Source organism: Crocodylus porosus, unplaced genomic scaffold, assembly GCF_001723895.1.
Source record: "Crocodylus porosus isolate Cpor-Errol unplaced genomic scaffold, CroPor_comp1, whole genome shotgun sequence".
Taxonomy (NCBI): domain Eukaryota; kingdom Metazoa; phylum Chordata; order Crocodylia; family Crocodylidae; genus Crocodylus; species Crocodylus porosus.
Window position 1 is genome coordinate 112,505,069 of NW_017728947.1, and position 17,019 is coordinate 112,522,087.

Below are 17,019 nucleotides of genomic sequence, written 5' to 3' on the forward strand. Positions count from 1 at the left end.
GTGTTGGTCTGAGGACATAGGCAGGCAAGGGTCTTTGGAGCGGATGTGAGCTCTTTTATTAGACCAACTCATCTTTTATTGGTCTGATAAAAGATATCGCATCTACTCAAAGAACCTTGCCTTCAAATATGTCCGGATACTTCTTTGTGTGGGCACTGGCAGCTTTTCGCACCAGCGCAGGCGGGAAGTACGTAGCAGTGCTGAGAATCCATGCAAATAGAGCTGCGCCCGGGTCTTTGGGTTGAAATCATGGCTATGGGAGGCGGGAACCTTTGTTTTCTGGACAGGTGTAGAGCCAGGACCACCAATTCCAGGTTTTTGCACCCCGGTGCACGTAGCCCAACTGACCCCCTTTACTGACCTGGCCCTGTTCTCTCTTTCTTTCCCCAGCTATGGCGTGCCAGGCCGGCATGTCCCCCCTGTAAGCCACACGGGGTGATGAGGAGGTTTGCCGGCTGCTGAGTGCTGCAACCCGGCCATTTCTCCCAGGCCCAGGAGCGCCCCTCGATCCACTAGAGAGAGCCCAGAACACGATGAACAAATTGAACTTCCATAATAACAGAGTCATGCAGGACCGCCGCAGCGTTTGCATCTTCCTCCCCAATGACGACTCCCTCAACATCATTATACACGTATGTATGTGCAGGGGACATGAGGCGCTGGCCCCCGGCCTTTCTCCTTTGCCACAGTGCCTCTCAACCAGCATGTACCCTGCTTAGCCTTCATTTTCCTGGCCCACGTGGGAGTCTCCAACGAAGCTCTGTCTTGGCTGCGTAGTGCGATTGCCATGACGCAGGTGATGCCCACGGGGCCAGATGATTGACAGCCGAGCAGAGTCTCTGCCCAAGGCAACTCTCTTGCAGCAGGTTATCAGAATTAAGGGCAGAGCAGGATTTATTATCAAGGCCACTTGACAAGCACCATCACCTTGCTTTTCCATGGCCCCGCACGTCAAAACACGGGATGGGAACACGACCTGACAGCTTACCCAGTGGTGCTTGCAAGCCCTCTTCTAGATTACTTTGAGACTTTGGGGGTTTTTTTTTAGTAACCTTCCCTTTGTGTTTTGGAAAACACACTTTGATTTGAGGCACAGGAAATGCACGGATATTTTTAACAAGTGTGTTTCCAAAGCAGGTCAGATTGCTTTTATTTTTATCCTCCTGTTTGCAAAAGCAGCATAACTTTCCAAAAAAAGGTAATCCTGTTGGAAAGTGCCTAAGGATTTCGTTCCTGCCTTGTCCTCTTTTGGCATTGCACACTGCTCCGAGTGACAGTTTTGAGTGTGCTCCATGCTGTCTTCATGAGGACATGGCCTGCCGAAGGGCTGGGTATAATCAAGGTTGCAGGTCCTGTTCTGGCTTTTCATATTCCTGCAGAACTCCCACTGGTTTCTAGGGGATGAGGGCAAAACCTGGCCTTTTGAAAAGTAGAGTGGGTTCGAAGAACAGTTGTGCATGAGGTCTAGGTTGGAGGAGAAAACCAAGGATTTTGCACCCCGTACATTCAGAGCAGAGGGTATGGGGCTTGAGTCCTGTTTCCCAAGCACTGTGTGCAGCTACATACAACAGTCTGACATGGGTCTAAAATAAGCTGAAATCAGTCTTATACCCACACTGTTTGCACTTTACATGGGTGCAGGCTGTTGTGCAAGAGAATGGAGAATTGGGATCACTCCACTGGGAAGGAAAGCGTACCATGCAATGAAGGAGCCCGCAGCATTGCTGGCCCTTGCAATTCCTTCTCATTTTTAAACCATAGCAAACCCATAATCTTATAGTTTTAGTTGCGCCATTAATGGGCATGAAGAAACCATGGAGTTTATTGCTCCACAGTGTATTGCTCCTGGGAAGCTCCCAGGCATGCAGTTTGCATGTGCACCCGGGACCACTGCATGTCAAGGGGGGTCAGAGCAGCCCTGTCTGGCAGAGGGGTCATGGGGTCAGCCTGCCAGCCCAGGTATGCTCCAACCGGGCTCAATGTGCTGCGAAGGGGCTGGCTCGGGCACAAGGGTGCTCCAAGGCGGGGTTAACCACCCGGTTCAGCGCCTGCACATGCAGTGCTGCCCATGAAAAAACTTATGCAGAGTTTTTTTTAGTTTTGTGTGCCCTAATACGGGTACATGTGTAGATACTGGGGCATTTACTGCACAGTAAATATCTCATGCAGGACAAACGGGGTGCATCTAACTTAAGTCCTGGTATTGCTGCAGCAAAAAAATATTCTCCTAACAAAAGGTACCTATGTCACTGGGGTGAATTTCAGACCTGCCCAGAGACCGTGGGACCTGTGAAATCCCTGAGCATATCGCAGAGATCGCTGGCTGCCTGGAATGGTTTGTGTATAGCAGGCTTCGAATTGCAACATGGAGGAGGGCTTGTTAGGCTAGAAGTAGACGTAGCCAAGTGTCCTGACATATGTCCGGGATGTGTCCTGAACAGGGATCCTTGTTTTCTCTGATTAAAAAAAATTCCTAATGTTCAGATTAAAAAATGTAACCCAAAATCTACATGTTTCCATGATTAAAAAGAAGTGCCTCTAATACACAAATGTGTGTATGTAGTGGCGTTTCATTTTGATCATGGAAACTTGTGGATTTTGGGTTACTTTTTTAACCTGAATATTGGGGATTTTTTTTAATCAGAGAAAACCAGGATCCCTACTCCTGACACAGCTGGTCCACTTCAGTGGGTGAAACATGTCACCTGTTATCCCGCTCATTGATGCTGTGGGACAATGGACAACATGCGCTCCTGGGTCTTGCGGGGTCCTGTCCTGTGCAGGATTGGGCCCCACAAGCCCTGGGAGCACCTGCCCAGCTTCCCCCTCTTACAGAGATATGTCCCCAGGAGTCTCCAGCGTGCATCTCCCTGAGCAGGGCAAGTCGGGATTCCCTGCTTCTAGAGATGCACCCCCTAGGATTTCCCTGTCTTTCTGCAGGAAAATCCTGATTTTTCCCTGCTTATGGAGACATGCCCTGAAATCCCAGGGCTGCATCTCTGTATGTGAGAAACCCTGGCTTTTCCTGATTACAGAGATGTGCCCCCAAATACCCTGAGGCATGGCTCTGTAAGAAGAGAGAGCCGGGCAGGTGCTCCTGGGACTTGAGGGGCCTGATTCTGTGTGGGAATTCTCACAGTGCCCCAGATTGGGCCACTTTAACCCCCACAGCATCTGCATGGGGTGGCAGGAAAGCGTGGGCAGCTCTGGGCTGCCCAGGCTCTCCTGCCACAAAGCAAATAGCACCCTGCTGCTAAATAGCAGCACAAATTAATCCCACCTTTGTTGCAGCTGCAAATTTCGGGGATTTGTGGCATGATGACAAGGGGCATAGGCGTCTGTTTGCTTGGCCTTGACATTTTTTATAGCTGTACAAAGCTGTTTCCACGGTCATGCTTGCAAAGCTTGCATTGACTTTCTGTGGAAGCTGTGTCTGTGCAGAGGCTTCAGGATCGAACCCGCTGCTCCTACGTGCTCGCCCAGCGTGCGCAGAATGTGTTGCCGATTCTCACTGATGTCTTGCATCCTCTGTTTTATTGCAGGTTAAAATATTATGTCATGAGTTATTTGTCCAGGTGTGTGACATTCTGAGGTTGAAGGACTGCCATCTCTTCGGACTCAGCGTCATACAGAGTAAGTCTGGGGGAAAATTTCCAGCTCCGTATGCCAAATAGCCTAGTAAACTAGGGCTGGAGGGGCCCTTGTCTGATCACTTTGCCCAACCCCTGCTCAGGGCAGGAACAGCCCTTTCTAAACCATCCCAGCAAAGTGCTTGTCTAATCTGCTGTTTAAAACTTCCAGGAATGGAAATTACTCATCCTCTCTAGGTAATTTGTTCTAGGGCTTAGCTATCCTCATAGTAAGAAAGTTCTTCCTTATCTCCCACCTAAATTTCCCCTTGTTGCAATGTAAGACTGCTGTTTCTTGTCCTGTCCTCTGCAGCCATAAAGGAGCTTCTGGTATTTTTTGACTGTGGATCTTTCTTTCTATCTGTGCAATCTAGTTGTGTCGGTTGTGGTATGCAAAAGAAGTGTCTGGGTTGCCAGGATAGGAATTTACTTGCCAGTCTGTGAGTTAAATGGTAATAAATAATTTTTGCATTATACCAGAAAGCAGTGATAGACGTGAATTATTGGCCGTTGCAAAAGTGTCTCGCTTCCCGGAGAAATTTCATTTGAGATCAATGGACAGGTCTGTACGAAGGTGGATACCAGGATAAAACTGTGGGGCTAGGATCGTCTCACATCTAGTTCTTGTAATTTCTCTCTACCTCCTGTGTTTAAACAAATGGCTGTGCATGTTGTTATATTTTCTAATCTCCAGGGGCCAGCTGCAGCACTCTGAGGTCAGTGAGATGTGGTTCATGCCCCTGCTGAGCACAGCTGTTGTTAAATGAGCATTCACATACTCTTCATATTTTCCCCAAAATGTTGTTTAATTGCCACTTCAGTAAATAAATAAGAGCTCCTTTGCAGGCTAGACTAAAAAAATATGTTCTGATTTCCTTCAAAGCCCGCCCTAGCTTTTACGTCGCCCAATTGACTTTCTTGTCTGCTCACCAGCCGCATCTCTTGGAGTCATGTATGATCGAGAGATAATTGCTGCCAGGCGGCAGACTAGCCAAAGGGGTAGGTTGCATGGGAAGGGAGGGCAAGTCTCAATGGCTGGGCTGCACTGAGGCCTCAGATCAGCAAAGCTATTCAACAACACGCATCGGCACATGGCTGGGTCTCGCTGGTGTCCCTGGGCCTTGAGCGCATGCTCCAGTAATTACTGAACTGGGGTCCCAGCATCTCCTGCTGTCTCCCAGTCAGCAACGAGTGGGATGGTCTGGCTTAGCGGTTGGGCAGCCCTCCTCCATGCAACGTAGAAATTGTTAAATCCAACTGTGGACCCGGACTCGGGGCTGAGGCTTTATCATTGACTTGGAGCTTGCTGTCTTGTCCGACTCCCAGCAGCGTGTGCTGTATTCCCTCTGCCTGCATGCAGTGGGCGGCAGCAAGGGTGTAGGGGAGCCCCGAAAAGGCTTTGTAGGCAGGAAGCTGCCCCCACGTGATGTGTGCTTTTGTACTAGTCTTCACATTGACTCCCTCTCCCCAAAACATCAGACTTTTACCTTGTTTCAAATGTCTCGGGAATCCCAGGCTGGGACCTTAATAAATACATACAAGCTCGGACCCTTCCCAAATGCTACAGGCAGGACCAGAGCAACAGCTGTTCTCTGCTGTGTAGCCTGTTCAAGGAGGGACCTGACAGAAAAGGCCAGATCCTTTCCCACCTGTTGGGCACCTGAGTTGTAGTTGGGTGTGTAGGAACCATCCTTGTTCCTTGGCTCAAATCCATGGAAAAAAACCAGTAACACATAAATTCAGCAGAGGGGGGATAGGGAGGAAGTCTTCCACCTCCTCAATAGCTGGGTTGGAGGAGGTTTGCTTGGCTCTTGGGGAAATCCAGGTGCAAGGATGGTTGGAGTTCAGCATGCAGAACATCTCTCTGAATGGAAAGCCTCTCGATCTCTTAACTCCGGCTCTGCCGGCTCCTCAGCCCATATCCAGCAAGAAGAGTATGGATGGCAAATACTCGGGGGCCTTGACCTTGCGTAGAGCGAAGTGTCTTGCAGTGGGTTTGGTCATTGTCCCACTGGGTACATTGTATCCCCAGGGAAGTGGTGTTTAAGTGGCTGTGATTAGACCCTTAGCCCTTCCAGCATTGCAGTTCTGCCCTTCCAGCATTAATTAATTGACTTGCATTGTGGAAAGCATACTCCAGAGACCTAATACTGGCACCTGCAATCTTAGCACGAGAAGGAGCTGATGGGGAGACTGGAGTAACGAGCAGGACACAGACAAAGGAGAGACCTACCCTTTCCATGCGCGGTTATGTGGAAGAGCTGTTTTCTTTCTCGGCGCTTTGGGAGCACTGTAGAGCCATTGCTTCTGCTCAGGCAAAATCAACTGGTTTCAATTTTAAAAAGCCCAGCTGTGTCCACAACTGACCATTTCCATTATTAAACATCTAACACTTTTAATCCCTATAATAGCAGCACTATTACAACCAGGCAGCTGCTGCAGTCTTCCCCCCAAACACTTGACAATTCAATAAATCCAGTTTGATATGTTGTATATCTCACTGTTACATGGCAGGGCCTGAATCTGTGTTGAGGGCAGCTGACCTCTAGATGAGTGGTTTTCGATCTGTGGTCTGCCAGCCCCTGGGTGTCGGCAGCCTATGTCAAAAGGGGTCTGCAAAAGATGACTGTGATCAATCAAAAGTATGTGAATACCCACACTTACAATTCAAAGGGGGCTGTGCCTCCATTCGAAATTTTTTAGGGATCCTCAAATTAAAAAAAAGGTTGAAAAACTGGTCTACATGTATCCTTAGAGCATCTGAGTTCATTCTCAAAGGAGACCTACCTCTGGCCCGTTTAGTCCTGGAACTAGATTTTAACCTGGGCATTAAAATTCGCCCCCTTTGGCACCATACATAAATAAGGAAATGTTTAAAAACTCAAGTGTGTCAATACTAGGACTGGGGTGCAAAGGTGTTGTCTGGAGAAAGGACGAACCATGAAGTGGTGACAGCCGTTCTTGATACAAAACTACTTGTTATGGCCAGAGCAAGAGAGGATGGGGAGGAACCTCTGAGAGGCCGTCTGAAGTGGATAGTCACAAGAGGCAGGAGAAACTCACTGTGCACAAATGCGAAGTCCTATATGTTGGCTGGCAAGATGTGATCTCCTCGGATCCCATGCACTTTTTCTAAACCCACTGTAGTCGCCGAGGAAGAAGCCTGGGGCACCTTTGAGGAGCCGTCAGTGCAAGGCAGTGCCCAACTAGCAGAGGTCTTATAGGGACTCGGTAGGAAGCATGGTGTTTCAGGTGGGTGCAGGGCTGGGGCATTATTTTTTCCCTTTGTACTCACTGGAGCAAGAATGACTTTCCTGTTCTGGAGTCGCAAGTCAGGCTCTACCCGCTGCTGTCCAGTTTTCGGCTGGGTGATACCGTCCTGCTGTGAATCCTGCTATCTGAGTAACAGCTTGGACAATCCCGTCCAAAGCCTGATTGTTGTCCCTTTGCTCTTGCCATCTCAGTGTTGACCAGCACCTTTAATAATGTCTGAAAAAAGGGTCTTGGAAAAATACGCTGACAGGGAAAATATTAACTCTCCCTCTTCAATCCTCTGCCTGTCCCACGCCTCGCACAGTAGAGCCCTGAGCCAGGTTAGGCCCTTTGGGAAATAAAGTAATAACATTAACGACCCGTAAATCACAGCGGGATCTGGCCTCAGTTGATTTATGAAGCGGGAGGGAGGCTGCTACTCCCTCACTCCTGTCACTAATGAGTGGCATTTAGCATGACGAATGGAGCCAACTGTGGCCAAGAGATAGAGCTAAGATGAGTCACATTCTCAGTGAAACCAATACTTCCCCTACTGACCGACTGGGCAATGGGAGCTTGGCTTATAAAGGCACGAAGTGCCGGAGGGTGAAGGTATGATTGCTTCTTGTTCACGCCACAGCCCAGTTGATTCATGTGTTCTCATCATAAGGTTGATTCCTCTGGTCTCAGCATCTTTAATGGTGGGAGTGAGATGGTCACTCTCAAAAAAATCTAGGGAAAGCTTTTGCATCCTTCCACCTTGCATTCTTCCATCTTACCTCTTCTCTTTCCAACACAGACAATGAGCACGTCTATATGGACTTGACCCAGAAACTCTACAAGTACTGCCCAAAGGAATGGAAAAAAGAAGCCAGCAAGGTACAGTAGTAGTAGGACGTGGCTGGGGGGATAGCCCGGGAATGACAGCTGGTCGTATCCTGCCTCCGGGTCATGTTCTCTGCAGAGTCAGTGTTTCGGGTAGGCTTGGCCATTACCCACCAGGGAAAGGTTTGCAAGTTGTGAGGGGAAGAAGAAGCTTTGAAGCATGGAAAAGTAATTGAACCTGATGAAGACAGGAGCACAGAGGGCTTGAGATTGCTTTTGAATTTGCGTTCCCTTCTGGCCTCCTAACAAGAGGGCAGCCGAAGCTTTTCCAGGCAAAGCGCCTAACGAGGAGAACCAGGAGATTCATCGTGTGTCGAAATAATGCGGGTTCCTAGGCTTGCGCAGAGGATCTGTTGCAAACTATTTAGGGAAAGCTGGGCAATGCCTTGTTATAAAAGGCAGAGCTATTAAAAGCAGTTAGCCCAGAAACCCAGGCATCGCCTGGGGGTAGGGGCTACCTGATAAAAGTGAGTAACAAGGGGTCGCTACAGGAGCCCAAACTAAAGCTCTGCAAAGTGGTGTTCACAGCATCCCTTGCTGGAGGCTTGAGATAACAGGGGGGAAATGCACTAAGATAACAAACGCAGACCATGGCAATAGCATGCCTTTCCCTCAGAGCTGGGAGAAATGCATTTTTAAAAACTCACAAGTTCTGTAAAGTCTCACAGACATCCTCTAGCCATATTTTGGAAGCCGCCTTCATTTTTCTTCCACCTTTTCTCTGACCTTTCTGTTGAATTTCTTTGTCACTTCGGAAATCTAACCCCTTTTTTTAAATATAATTCTTACTTGAAATGGAAAGTGAGCATTTTTTTGTGTCAAGAAATATCTTGCCCTATGGCTAACTTGACTTTTGGTGAGAGAGGAAGATGAGAAAACAATGGGTGGAGGGTAGCCAAGATGAGCCAGCAGGCTACTGGGCTGTTTTGTTTTTTTTTTTCTTTCAGTTTTTTTCTCTTGAAAGTTTTCAGGACACGGCAAATTCTGAAAACATGCATGAAACATTTTATTAAAATAAAAATCCAGTTTAGAGAAACATCCCGGTTTGGGTCAACATTCTTCAAGTTGTTTGGTCTCCTCTGGCCTTTTAGGGGAGGGGGCTGTGGTAATGAATTTTGTCCTGAAGCATCCAGGACTGCATGATCTTCCCAACATTTCAGAGACCAGCGTAAACACTGATCTTCCCATTGAGTTATTTGCCCCTTTGTACCCTCTGTAGAGAGAATGCTAAACATTTCTGTGTTTCATGCAGGGCATTGACCAATTCGGTCCACCAATGATTATCCACTTTCGAGTGCAATATTACGTGGAAAACGGCAGATTGATAAGGTAGGGGACAAAAGTGTCAACAGATGCATTTTTATAACAGCAAAAAAACCCCTTAATAATCAATGGGATAGCATGGAAAACATCCGGGGTGTTTCTAGCTGGTTAGAGTTTGAACAGGGTTTTGCAGGATGAATATGTATTTGTTCCTAGCCTCTGTTAATGTAAAAGGAAAGAAATGTAAAATTGATAGTGTGTTACTGTGCAGCTGTTTTAAAGAGGGAGATATTAAGGGTGGTTTTCTTTAATTAAGCAAGATTCAGCAAGTCTCTTTGGAAAGTTGCAAGTTGGCTGGGGGCAGGGGATTGCAGCTTTTCTTTTCCCATTGTAAAGCCAAAAGCACACAGGATGCAGCTTCTGGCTAATTAGCTGTGTATGGCAGGGAGCCCACACTTCAAAAAGTGCTCGCACACAGGAAGCCTGCTGACACGCTCCCGTAACAGGGCAGGCGTTTCCTGATTTAAACACCCAGCTCCCGGCTTGCAAGAGGTATAGCTTCATGTTTCCCTTGGGCCAGTGCAAGCCTGCGGGTGCGAGTGCCTATTTGCCCCTGCCTCTTGCATAGAGTTGCCCCAGTGCAAGCCCCGGCTGCCTGGGACCTCCTTGAAATACACAGCCAAGCTCATTTGCAAAGTCTGCGACTTGGAGAAATCCAAATGAGACTCAGGAATGCCGGGATCAGGCACGCGGATACTTCTGTCAGCATGTTAAACCAAGCGTCGCCTAGACATTTGGTGGAGTCCTTCGGCAGAACGCAGGGCGGCACGTTTTTCACGCGCTTAATTTGCCAGCCGTAAGAGGTATTGGCTGGGGACATCTCGCCCTAAGGTGCTGCAAGAGGGAGTGAACTGCTGAGATTATGCTCAGGGTTTGCAGACGAGGGGGAATAGCTGCTTTCATAACCGGCGGGAATTGTTCACTGCAGAGAAGAGAGAAGCAAGATGAAGTGCCTGAGTCAGGTCTAATTGTTGATGCTCGCCTGCATTTTTGTGCTGTGGATTTAACTGTATTTAAGCCAGTTATCCTGTGTGGCCAGCCGTTATACCACAGGGCTTGTGAATGGCTAACCCCACCAGGCCCTGCTCGTCCCCATGTCTGACCAAGTCAGGGCATGCAGGATCCCGCCTTAAAGGGCACGTGGGAGGGTCTTGAAAGCCAAGAGGGAGGAAAAATACAACAGCACTGGCCTAATACTGACTGAAATGCAGCTCGGTTCCCATTTGTGCTCGTGTAGCTCCCCGTGTAAGGGGCCGGTGCTGCGACGTGCTTGCTGATCCCATTGGGAGCTGCAGGCGCTTTGCATCTCATAAGAAAGCTCTTGTTTGCTGGGACCTTTGTTACTGTGCAAATGGGAGAATGTTTGGGGCAAACCTTGGCCCTCTGGAAATCCTAGCAGAGCTTGCACTGACTCCTGACGACTGGTTGCTTTAGCCCCTGGGCTCCCTTTTGAGGATGGAAGTGGTGGGTGGGCGGTCTCGGTGAGCAGCCCCCAGCTGGGCATTGCCCTGCTCCGTGCCAGGGCCCAGTGCTCCGAGATTTGCGGGGTCCTCACCAGCCCTCTTCTCTTTCTCCCCATGCAGCGACAGAACGGCGCGCTACTACTATTACTGGCACCTGAGGAAGCAAGTGCTGCATTCCCAGTGCGTGCTGCGTGAGGAGGCTTACTTCCTTCTGGCGGCATTTGCACTGCAAGCCGACCTGGGCAACTTCAAGCGGAACAAGCACTTTGGAAAATACTTCGAGCCAGAAGCCTACTTCCCCGCCTGGGTAGGTGCTTCCTCGTGCTTTCCCTGGCACAGGCCCCCGTGGCATCTACTTCGTCCTTCCCACTGTGCAGAGAGCAGGAAGCAGTGGGGATAGGATGTGGATGTGGGAAGAAATAGCCTCAAAAGGGGATGAATAGGCAAGAAGAAGCCCCAGCTGTCTTAGCTGTGCTTTACTGGGTGCAAAGCAGCAGAGCGGCAAGGGAAGGGCAGATGTAGGAAGGGCGTATGGGGGTGACTGCAAGGCTGGTGTGTGGCACCCATGCTGCTTGCACTCTTTTCGGTGGCCTTCCTCCTATCACACCTGCTGCAGCCAGGCTGCCAGAGAGCAACAAGGGGCTTTGCAGCCCAGGGTGGAAAAAGACATGAAGATTAGATGCGCCCACTGTGGAAACCACCTCTGCAGCCCTCAACTAGTCCAGGTGAAGCTGTGCAGCACCCTCCCACCCCCCATGACCCCTGGACCTGGGTGGCAGTGGTGTCCAAGGGTGATGGCACGAATGCAGGGACGATGCCACACGGCTTGACGTGCAAGGGGCAGTGCTGTGCCCGAGGGCCCTGCGTGCCTGCACATGCTGTGTTTAGGCATGCCCTGCCCCAGCGGAGCTGGGTCTAACCCTTCAGCCAGGCATTGTGGAGCTCCCACCTGGCGCCCCTGCCTCGCCCTCCCTCTGCACAGCTGCTGCTGCAAAGGGGGAGGGGAGCAGCCCGTTTTGCTGAGCTGGTGCTTTCAGTGGCACCCTGGGACCTGGCAAGGAGCAGGAGGGGAGGTTGGGTTGCTCTTTCCCTCCCAGCCCGTCACTATCTGCACAGGTAGCCGCAGGGGTTGGGCAGCCCATCCCCCTCCCTACCCCCTTCCTAAAGGTCAGGGAAGGGAGCCCTGGTGGGGGCACAGGCAGCCGGCAGCACTCCCTCCCCCACAGACCACTCCAGCCCCTCTGAGTTGGAGGGCCGTGCGCGAGAGATGCCGGCAATGCTTCAGTCTGGATTATTAATAGCCTGTGACAGCTGCGGGGCTGTGAATAGCTGCAGCCTGCAAAGCATGATGTCATGCCCATTACATAAGAGCCCTTCGTGCTTCTGGCATGACAGGATGAGCTCATGCCCAGGCCCAGGGAGAGGAACGGGCTGTGCTACCCCAGCACACTCCCCTGGGGCAAGAGGAGCCCCACGGGACCCTGTGCTTGCTGACGGGCCCTTGCGAGCAGCTGGCAGTCCCGCAAGGTCTCCCATGAGGTCCCAGGTTCCTGCCGCCCCGGGAGGTCCTGGGTGGTTTGCCACCTAGATGGCAGCTGTTGCATTCACTATGGGGCACCCTAAGAGGGAGACAGCCCCTACCCCGGCCCAAGCCGGCCCATGCCTGTCATTCTGGGGTGCTCTGGCCTTTCAGCGAGGTTTCCTCGGCTCTCAGCAACGTTCATCCCCCTAGGGCAGGAAAAGACACATCCAGCACTTGTTTCCATCCCCCTTGGCATGCTCCCAGGGACATGCCCCGTTCCCATCTGGCTGCCCCCATCCGAGAGCCCCTTCATGCCCTGCCCTGGATCCTGCACGGTACATTCGGTTCTCACCCCAGCCAGGTGCACACAAATCTCCTCCAAAATCCCACAGATGCAATATGACACGGGGGCTGTTTTACACTGTGTTTCAGCCAGGGGTGCCCTTGGGCCAGCACCTGCTGCCGTCACCTCGGCATAGGCGCCAAGACGCTGGGGAGGAGAAGCCACTCCTCTCCGTGTCTTTGGTGCCTGTTCTCTGTGCCTTTGATTGCACTTTGCACAGGATTTATTGGCCTGCCACAGCTCCAGCCACACTCTGAAGTTTTAAGCATGCATGCAGTCCATCTGGACTGCTCATGGGCTTAAGTTAAGCCCGTGCTTAATTGCTTTGCTGGGTTGGGCCCTGGGTCGGTGTCCGCTTTGCTGACAAGACCCTTCTAAACCTTGGCAGAGGTGCAGCAGTGCCGTTTATAAAACACTTGGCTTATTTTTAGACACCAAGCTATTCTGGGGAGAGGGGGTTTCTACCAGCCGCTGGAATCTGACACATTCAGGCACCCCGTGCACAGGCACGTCAAGGTAACGAGGCCTTTTTAAGCAGCTGTATGGGGCGGCTCATTTGTCTTCAGCTCCGTGAAGCCTGCCTGTGTCACGGGCTCCGAGCCTGCAAAGGCTCCCGCGCGTGCCAGGCTTTGTACGCCCGGACAGAGGCACAGCAAGCTTGCTGCTCGGGCTGCCAGTGGCCGGCGAGAGCAGGAGGGGAGCGGGTCCTGGTTTGGCTCGAGGCTGAGCGTCATCACAAGCGAGCGCCTCTCTCCCCGTCTGGCTCGGCCGGGCTGCTGGCTGGAAATAAATGAGGATGAGTCTCAGCCTTTGTCATGCTGGAAACACCTCACACCCTGCCACCTTTAAACCCATCCTCTCGAATCCTCTAAGAGCACTATTCCCATTTAACAGGCAGGAAAACTGAGGCAGAGAAGCGAGGTGACTTTAAAAAAATGCCTCCCAGGGTGGGGAAGGCAGAGCTGGGATTCAAACCTGCCAACCTCATCTCAATGTAGTTCCTCGCCATGTAGGATGTGAGCACCTCGTGGCACCCCAGAGATGAAAGGGCCACTAGGCCACAGCCTGTTCCCTCTACTAGGTCCCCACGTGTGATCCTGTTCTGCCCAGTCTGAGTCCCTGAAAACCAGTAAGGCAGAAAGGCCCCCTGCTTTTCATGAAGTAGGCAAAGATGGACAATATTAGATGTGTCAGGGTTTTTGCAGCGACTTGAGTAGGGTGGAATAAGGTGCCATTTGGAGGATCTAAGAGGTAGACACGGCTCTGGCCCTGAGAGTGAGTGACATGTCCCTGCTCACAGCATTACGGCTTGAAGCTCCATCCTCTAAGCCCCCATTCAGTGTCCCTCTTGCCAGCTCTGATACCCTGCAAAGTGCCCGATGCAGGTAAAAAACATGAGACTTAAAAGCCTGGGTGCCAGCACCCTCCATGGACCACGTACATGCAGGCCGGAGCGCTGGATACCTGGTGTACCCCTGCCTGAAGGCAGAAAGCAGAGCAGCTCAAAATGCCATGCTCCTGTTTCAGTGGCGCTATAACTGCATGCTGGATGCTTTTCAGCTGTGACCACAAGTCATTCCCATGGCTCTTCCGCTGAGCTGTTTCCACTCTGTCAGCATCCTTTCAGCCGCGCAGTCACTTGGGCTGGCCCCAGAGTTGCAGCAAGGATCTCGCCAATGCCACGTGCCAGGGTAACACCACCTCCCTCTTCAGACTCGATATTCTGCTTATGCCACCACGGCCTGCGCTCACTTTGCAAAGGTATGGGCATACGGGCAATTTAATGTGGGATAAAAGGCAAGGCGGGGCTTTAGCACAAGCGATAAATGCCCGTGTGCACGCTCTTAGCCATGGCTAGCAGAAACTTAGACCACAATAGCTCATCCCTCACTAAAAGGGGTAAGTTATATCAGTTCAGCGTCCGCTTCCTGCAGGGTAAGAGCACATGCACAGAGGCACTTAGCATAGAGCAACTGGTGCACTGTCATCCTCCTTTACATCCCAATTTCATATGTCCATCCTTGAGCTACCGCATCATACTGGGACCGCACATTCAGTTGCCTCCTAGCCTTGCCCAGACATCCTTCCTGCAATCACTACTTCCTCAAACAATGTTAGAGAAAAGGCGAACAGTTTCCAGGCAGGGCAGAGCAGATGCCATCAGTATTAGTTGAGTGAAGGAGCAACTACAGAGCCTGCCTCACAATATCCTGGTATGTATTTGAAGGCCAGGTACCAACGTACCCATGATTTCTTGGTGCCGGAGGCAATTGGGGCTCATAGTAGCGATGATATCTTTTATTAAACCCACAAGATTTTTGCAAAAAACCCCCCAAAATTCTTTAATTGCAAAATGTCTTTCATATTTTTTGCAAAAATCTTGTGGGTCTAATAAAAGGTATCTCTACTACGAGTCCTGATTGCCTTTTCTTGTAGACCAATATGGCTACAACCTTGAATACCTTCGTGTTTTTCACAGTAGCCACTGCCAGGCCTGGCTGTGCCACATAACAAGGTCAATAAAGATGTAGGCCCAATTGTTCCCTTTGATTTATGCACTTCCTGAAGTCGGCCAACTCCTTTTTCATCTTTTTTCAACCCGAGTGTAATTACCCCTTTTTTCCCTTTTCTGCTGAGCCCAGGGTCGCTGCATGTCATACAAAGCTGCTTTGGCAGGTTGCTCTAATACACTGCGCAGTACTCACACAGGCATCCTTTTGCCTGCTGATCTGATAACCAACAGTGGGGACATTTAAAAATCCCCTTTTGAGCATTTCAAAGGAGCCTAGGGGAGTTAGGCACTCAGCGATGTTATGAATTTCAAATAGGATTGACGTATTTATTTAACTCCTTTAGGCTCCTTTGAAAGCAGCAGCCTAAAATGGAAGTAAAAATACGCTTTTTGGGATTGTGTTTTATTTCTTAAACAGCTGGAATAATTCTGCTGAAGCTCCGTGGGCGTTCACAGGCTTTGTTACGTTCACAACTGGCGCTCAGACGTACGAGCTGGATCTCTCTCCTGGTTACGAAAGGAGTGGGGGAAGCTATTTGATTAACTGTTGTGCCCACCTCTGCCTGCGGTTCACTGCATCTGTCTTCATAAACGCGAAGGCGTTGTCCAAAACAGGCAGCATTTGCTGCTAGAGCTCTGCTGGGAAACCCTCCAGCTTATACTGGAGAAAGTGGGGCTGGTTGCTTGTTTTGTTTTTGGTTTTTAATCAGGATCATTTTCTGAACAAAATAAGCTAATGCAAGGAGAGGACTTGGCTGCTGAAATAACTGCTTCGGTTCAGTTTTGCTGCAGTAGCAATGTTGGCTAAAAGAGTGATTTCTTCCCCTCCCACACCCCGCTACTTTTAGCTATGCCAGCAAAGTGAGGGGCATGGGTTTTAACTTCAGATCTGTAAATGCTTCTCCCTGGAAAGGGTCCTTAGTGAGAACTGCGACAGGCTGGACATGCTCAAATGAGGTTGCCTAAACTCTTCCAAATCCTCGAGCAGCTTTTGCTCGAGAGCCGCGCAGTAGGCTCCAGAGCCAGCTGAAGGCAGGGACCAGCTGGGCAAAGTGCGATGTGACCACATTGCCGCCCCCCGCTCTGGATCCACCCCTGCCCTGGGGTCATTTCCACTGATGTCAAATACCAATATACATCTGTTCCTCTGTTTGGGGCCCAATCCCTTGCTTCTTCACCTCTCTGTTCCAGCTTCAATGCTTGCAAAACAAGGAGACTCATTTATTCTGCTGCAGCTCTTGCAAGGCGGCTGGCGGGAGGGGATGTCTGCAGGGGGAAGTGCAGGCAGGGCAGCTTCCAGCAAGCGCGTTTGGGCACAGCCGCGCAGACCGCAGCTGGGTCTGATTTACCCTGCTTCCAACGGCGCCATCGCCTGCTGCTCTGCTGTACAGGTCTCCATCCCCTTCCCCCAGCCAGGGCCCGTGCTGAGATCATGCGACTGCGATCGGGAGGAATGTCAGCCCTGTTTATAAACCCTTCTGCTCTGCGATCGTGCTCCATATATAGGCGAACGCACTGCCTGAGCCCCAGATCCGCCCCAACTCGTGAATCCTGTTGTGCAGCCCTGTGATGGAGAAAAATCAGGCCCCAACTGTGGGTTTCCTGGGCCTCTTTAGGGCCTGATCCAAAAGCCCAGTGAAAACGGGGGTGGAGGGGGAGGAATTATTACCCTGGCTTCCTTTGGCTCAGGCTCTCCATGCATCTGCCGTGGGTGTTAGCAGCTTCGGAGTGTTTTTGGAAAGCTTCCCGGGTGAAGGAAAGATGGATGCTTTCACTCGGGAGGTGAGGGGCTTGCCTGACTCATGTCCAGCCTAGCCCCACGGGGAGAGGAGAGATGGCACTGAGCAGGATCCCATCCCATCCATTCTCTGGTCTGGGGTTCAGGTCCCTCCTCAGCTGCACACGTCTGATGTGACCCCAGCCCAGTCACTCAGCACTGGGGCAGGTCCCAGCACCGGCAGCCTGAGCCTACCCCCATCCTCAGGCAAGCTGCAAACAAGGCTCCTTCCTCTGGGTTTGATCTTGACCCTTCAGTTGCCTGCAGACCTGAGGGCGAGCGCTGGGTCAAGCGCCCCCCGTTTTCCACCCCA

General features: G+C 50.9%; 1 protein-coding gene across 1 annotated transcript in view; it reads left to right on the forward strand.

The window, feature by feature from the left end:
- The first annotated feature begins 266 nt into the window (after positions 1 to 266).
- Positions 267 to 17,019, forward strand: part of FRMD6 (FERM domain containing 6) — a 37,661-nt gene continuing 20,908 nt past the window's right edge. The window contains exons 1-5 of the mRNA XM_019550966.1: positions 267 to 632; positions 3,543 to 3,633; positions 7,681 to 7,760; positions 9,019 to 9,095; positions 10,673 to 10,859. Of these exons, the coding sequence (XP_019406511.1) occupies positions 534 to 632; positions 3,543 to 3,633; positions 7,681 to 7,760; positions 9,019 to 9,095; positions 10,673 to 10,859 (534 nt within the window). The 5' untranslated portion in view covers positions 267 to 533. The remainder of the gene's footprint in view (positions 633 to 3,542; positions 3,634 to 7,680; positions 7,761 to 9,018; positions 9,096 to 10,672; positions 10,860 to 17,019) is intronic.